The 6,163-nt window shown below is 44.1% G+C and overlaps 1 protein-coding gene across 6 annotated transcripts in view; it reads left to right on the top strand.

The window, feature by feature from the left end:
- The window catches only part of INVS (inversin), a 127,155-nt gene that overhangs the window by 109,647 nt on the left and 11,345 nt on the right, over positions 1-6,163 (top strand). For all 6 annotated transcript variants that reach the window (XM_006758423.2, XM_015560475.1, XM_015560477.1 and 3 more), the window contains 2 exons: positions 987-1,255; positions 5,222-5,939. In XM_006758423.2, the coding sequence (XP_006758486.1) occupies positions 987-1,255; positions 5,222-5,939 (987 nt within the window). The remainder of the gene's footprint in view (positions 1-986; positions 1,256-5,221; positions 5,940-6,163) is intronic.

The raw sequence follows: 6,163 nt of genomic DNA, 5'->3' as shown, positions 1-6,163 counted from the left end.
TTTCCCTTGGAAATCCCTACAAATTAATGGTGCCTGTCAAACAAATCCTGTTCTTAACTCAGCCCCTTTATCTTCAAGCACTTTGCCCCTTTTGGGACCTGGGCTGCTTCAAACCACCTGCCTCCCACTACTGCTCATTTCTAGACTTATCTCCCCTGGCTCGCCCTTCTATCCTATTGCTATCCGAAGGGTCCAGCTTAGCCACAAGCTACTAGTACATGACTCTTTTGGGGTGCTATTTTATTATGATTATGATTATTAAATTTATTGAGGGAATATTGCTTAATAACAATATATAAATTTCAGTTGTACATTGTAATTCAATGTCTGCTGCATTGCTCACCATCAAAAATTTAGTTTCTTTCCATTACCATATATTTGACCCCTTTCTCAGAGAAGAGCAGAGATATTTAAGAGTGAGCATTCATAAAAGAAACCAATGAGCTTCTGGACATTGGTCTCAGAGGTGATTTTGTGAATTTGACTCCAAAGACTTTTTAAGAATCATCCCATCTTGTGGGCCTCGGCAGCACAAGAGTAGGTTTGAGTCATTAGCTAGAGCTCTCAATGGCAAGGTTACAGTTCACAAGTGTGTTATGATCAGTGTGAGGGGCTTTGAAATTTTTTGTGTGATCATTAAGGTCTGCCAGTGGTCATTTTAATAGAGAAAATTAAAGGTTATCTTACGATTGTCATTCTCAGTTGTGTTCTGATGCACTTTCTGGAACAGGAAAAAGGCTTGGGACACACACCTAGGGATCATCCCTGGTTGCCTGTCATGTGTCCCAACAGGCTGACCTACAAGGTTCTTTTCAGCTCCATCATCTTATGAGCTATAAAGCTCAGAGAAAAGACTGCTCTTAAAAATGTGCATCTCCAAGTCCCTCCTTTGATATGGTAGCTCCTCTTAGAATTTAAATCTCACTCAGGAGCCCTTGTGTGGATAACCGTTAATTTTTTCCTCTTCCTCCTTGGCTTTGCTTCAGGAAGCGAGAGGAAGAAAACAAGCGAAGAGAGTCAGAACAGCAGAAGGGAAGGCTGAGTCCAGATTCCTGCAGGCCCCAGGCCCCTCTGTGCCTGCCCAGCACCCAGGCTGAGCCCCACAGGCAGAGCGGGGGCCCCAGCAAACAGCCTCGCACCAGCCATGCGGCCCAGAGCCCTGAGCAGAGAACCTGCAGAGGGTCTCCGGGCAGAGCCCCCCGGGAGCAGCACCTCTCCCCAGACTTGCAGGGAACAGACCCCCGAAAGCCAAATGGTAGGTGTATTGCCTTTGTTATCCGATGCCGACCTGTGGACTGTGGGCCCTTTTATAGGTGAACATAGACCATTTACATTTAATGTACTTATGTCAGCACTTAAGCCTGCCATTTTATTATTTATTTTCTATTTCTCCAGTTCTCATTCCTTTTTCTCTTTTTTCCCCCCTTCCTGTGGGTTACTCAGACTTCCCTTAGGATTCCATCTTGATTGATCTCTCTAGTTTCTGCAACAGTTGCTCCGAATATCACAATATACATTAGTGACATTACAGTCTTTGGTAGCAGCATCTTACCATTGAATGAAATGTGGGAACCTCACTTCCATTTAGGTGCCTGTACCTTCCCCACCTTTAAATGTCTTTGCCTGGAATCAGATGGTTTTGTAGTTTTTGTTTTAATCATGAAATATAATTGATAAAACTCAGGAGGAAAAGGATAGTCTATTTTATGCACCCATATTTTTTTTCTGTTGTTTTGTTTTTCTTCCTGGTGCTCCAAATTCCTTCTCTTACCATTTCCTTTGTTTGAATAACTTTCTTCAGCCAATTTAAAGGTGGGTCTGCTGGCAACACATCTTTTGAGTTTGCCTTTGAGAATGTTTTTATTTCACTCCTGAAGAATGATTCAACCAGATACCAACAATGGCTGGCACTTCCTTGAGCTCTTGACAATGTGCCCCTTCCTTCTGCCTTCCGTGGTTTCAAATTGGTGTTCCTCAGGAATGTTCCTGGTAACAGGTCCTTTCTCTCTGGCTGCTTTCGAGATTTTCCCTTTATCTTTAGTTTTCAAGAGTTTACTAGGATGTGTCTTGGCCTTAGGTTTTGGAGCTTATCCTGTTTGGAGTTTGTTGAGTTTGTTGGGGTGCACAGGACCACCCCTAGGTTCAGTAATTTTCTAGGAGGGCACACAAGATTCAGCATATAGTTGTGCACATGGCTGTAATTTATTATAACAAAAGGGTACAAAGCAAAATCAGCAAAGAGAGCAAAGTCTGGAAGAAACCAGTGCAACTTCCAAGAGCCCTTCCCCAGAGAAGTCACACAGGATACGCTTACTTCCACCAGCAATGAGTTGCGACAACCAGTTAGGCAACATTTTCCACCGGGGAAGCAACCTAACATAGGACCCCAAGATTCTTATCAGGGCCAGTCATGTAGGTACCCTCTGCTTAGCATGCACCAGAACCCAGACTCCCAAAAGGAAAAGCAGGTATTCAGCATAAATTATATTATTTTCACAAAGCAATGTAAGCACATTGAGCCATTCTATGGTGCAGAGATCTAAGTGCAGATACCAACAAAGTGAAAAAGACAAATAATGTCTTGGTGTTATTATGAAAATAGTTTTGACCTTGTGGACCCCCAGAAAGGGTCTCTGGAATCTTGTGGTCACCTCGTTCAGGGCTTGGACAATAAAATCTGTCTCTCTAAACCTCCATTTTCTTAGCTGTAAAATGGGGGTTCACTCTCCACCCTGCAGGGCAGTTATGAATAGAAATAAAAATGTGGAGTACTTGTTCAGACCATGACCCATAACTACTATCATTAAGCCACACCACTGACCTAGCCAAGAACAATGACATGAAAGTATACGTGGAACCACAAACATTTCCAGCCTATCATTCCATAACCCACAGTGCATCAGTGATGCACACCTTATAGAGGTGGTGAGCTCTGTTGTATGTTCATTCATTTATTCATTCAGTCACCATTTACTAAACTCCATGATGTGACAGCCAGATTGACTTTCCTCAAGGTCTTTCTCAGCTTGGGACCTTTGCGTGTAACAGCTGTGTCTAAAAGCTGTACCGTTTTAGATTAGCATTTAAATTTACAACATCCTACACCAGAGCAGTCCATGTGTAACTGTAGGTGAACTGAGATGATACAAAGCTGGGCTTCAGTCCCAGCCAGGGTCAGCTTACCACCAGCTCCACTATCTCCTAAGACAGACACTTTCATGGTCACAGAGATGATGCTGCTCGGCTGGTTCTGATCCTCCAAACCTCCTCAGGGCCGATTCCTCTGGGGATATGTACCCCCAAGTGCCTCACTCGTCTCTGCTGGTGTCCGGTTCTCTGGAGCTTGGCACAGCTGTTTCTGCCTGCTCTTTGATGCCTTCCAACAGGTGGTTTGTAAGTGTTGGTGAGAATATGGATAAAGGGAACCCTTGTGCACTGTTGGTGGGACTGTAAATTAGTACAGCCACTGTGGAAAACAGTATGGAAGTTTCCAAAAAAATTAAAAATAGAAGTACCATATGACCCAGCAATTTCTACTTCTGGCCATTTATCTCAAGAAACACAAAACACTAAACAGAAAGACATATGCACATAGCCAAGATATGGAAACAACCTAAGTGTCCAACAACAGACAAATGGATAGAGAAGATATGGTACGTATGTACAATGGAATATTACTCAGCCATAAAAAAGGATGGAATCTTGCCATTGAGACAGCATGGATGGACCTAGAGAGAATTATGCTAAATCAAATAACTCAGACAGAGAAAGACAAATACCAAATGATTTTATTTATATTTGAAATCTAAAAACATTAATAAATGAAAAACAAAACAGAAACAAACTCAAAGACACAGAGAACATTTTGATGGTTGCCAGATGGGAGGGAGGTAAGAGGGTAGGCAAAAAAAGGAAAGGGATTAAGAAGTACAAATTGTCAATTATAAAAAGTCACAGAGATGTAAAGTGCAGCACAGGGAATATAGTCAATAACACTGTAATAACTGTATGTGGTGTCAGATGGGTACTGGACTTACCAGGGTAACTACTTTGTAAGTCATCTAACATAACTAATCACTCTGTTTTACACCTGAAACCAATACAATATTGTATATCAACTATAATTGAAATTTAAAAATTATTTTAAAAAATAGGTGATTTGTAATATTTTGTTCAACTTTTCTGCTGTCCTCAGTGGTGGGTATCCCTCAGTCCTGGCAATATAGGAGAAGTCCCTTCCTTGCTTTTTACATTAAGACTAAAATTTCCATTTTAGGTGTTCTATTTAGTTATTTTCAAATATATCCTTTTCTCATATTTTAAATTTCTTTTGTTTAATCATTGTTCTCTCAGCCTTAGTTCTCACTGATCTAAATTTGCTTTGTATCTGCTACTGTCACTCATGGCAGCTTGTTTCCTCATGCATTCTTTAATTTTGGATTGTGAAATTATCAGAAGGACCTCTGTGCAGCCTGAGCTGAGGGCATGCCACACCAAAGGAATAATGTGTTTGCTGCTATGAATCATTTGTTTCTATGGTATCACCATTGTGAGACCAGTTTTTCTATTAATTTTTTCTATTGGTTGAAAATAAGTGAATACCAAACCCATGTGAGGCCCAGGACTTTGGTGTCAAATTCTCATGAGACACTTTCCCTCACCCAGAACCCAGGCCAGACAAGCTTCCTGGCACCTCCCAGTGCTGGCTAGCAGACGTCTTGTCTGGGGTGTTATTTCCTAGCGGGATGCACATCAAGAATCCCGGCTTCAAGCAGGGTCCTGGTTTTAGTTAACTTTCTGCCTGCGCTTATCTCAATGTTAAAACATAACCAGATATTTAATAAGACCAACGCTGCCCACTCCACCCCTACAGCCTGCCTAAGCCAGCTCACACACTTACCACTCTGAGTTTCAGGTTTCTCTCTGTTTTTGGCTCCCAGAGATTACCTTTATTTTCTTGAAGGCACTATGGTGCTTTTAAAAGAACGTTTCCTCTATTTTAATCAGCATTTCTAGGTACTTGTAGTGGGAAGGCTTTCAGGTTATCAAATTACTCTTGCTAGAAATAGAAGTTAACCTTTTCACTAATCATAATCACCACTATCAAGGTAATGCTATAGGGAAGGGTCTGAATATTTTATGTACATAAATGGGCAGACTTGCCCCACTATACAAGCTTTGAACCATAAATGTTGTTAACCCTTTTCCTTGTTTTACCAAGAAATGTCCAGAGAACCTTCTAAAGGCCGATCTGCCTGTGTCCACTTCAGCCCCGATGAAGGCAACGATGGGAACAGGTGTCCAGGAGTCTCCTCTGTGGAGAAGTCCAGAGGTGAGACAGTGAGCGAGCAGCACTGTGACAAGGGGAAGGGCGTCGTGAGGCAGCCCTCCTGTGTCAGGGCAGCTGGGCCCGAGGAGAAGGGAGAGGACCCCGGCGGGGCAGCAGCCAGCCTTCACCAGCAGGACGGCCACCAGAAGCCCGGCAGGCGACATGACGCAGCCCCCAAGGTCAAGTGTGCCTCCCAGAAGAGGCGCATTCAGGAGCTCCGAGGAGGAAGGTGCTCCCCCGCTGGTTCTAGCCGGCCTGGCAGTGCCAAGGGGGAGGTTGTCCATGCCGGGCAGAGTCCTCTCCACCATCGGACACCAAGACACAAAGGGATACAGGACAAGCTCGAAGGAGAGAGCCATTCAGATCTGCCCCGGAGGACAGAGGTGTCGAGGCCAGGAGTCAGGAAGGCAGGGCCATCCACCCCGTCGGAGGACGCTCAGACACCTAAGGAGCCGGATCCAGCTCCTGGGCCCCTCTCTGGGCAGAGTGTGAATATCGACCTTCTCCCTGTTGAGCTGCGGCTGCAGATCATCCAGAGAGAAAGAAGCAGGAAAGAGCTGTTTCGCAAAAAGAACCAGGCGGCAGCAGTCATCCAGCGCGCCTGGAGGAGGTGAGGAGACGCCCGTGGTTGTCCCACACCCTACAACACCCATGCTCACCGGTGTTCTCCCGTGAATTCTGTGTGCTGGCGGGACAAGGCCAATTGTTGAGCCAACCCATGAAATTCACACGTGTAGACCCTAGTCTGGATATTTAGTTCTTTTAGTTCTTTCACACTGGATATGCTATTTAGGTGTTTTGCCAAGAAAGGTAGGAAAGCACCCAGGATTGCCT

This window comes from Myotis davidii, unplaced genomic scaffold (assembly GCF_000327345.1).
Source record: "Myotis davidii unplaced genomic scaffold, ASM32734v1 scaffold534, whole genome shotgun sequence".
Classification (NCBI taxonomy): Eukaryota; Metazoa; Chordata; class Mammalia; order Chiroptera; family Vespertilionidae; genus Myotis; species Myotis davidii.
The sequence above is the reverse complement of the archived record's forward strand: the minus strand, read 5'-3'. Positions and strand labels throughout refer to the sequence as shown.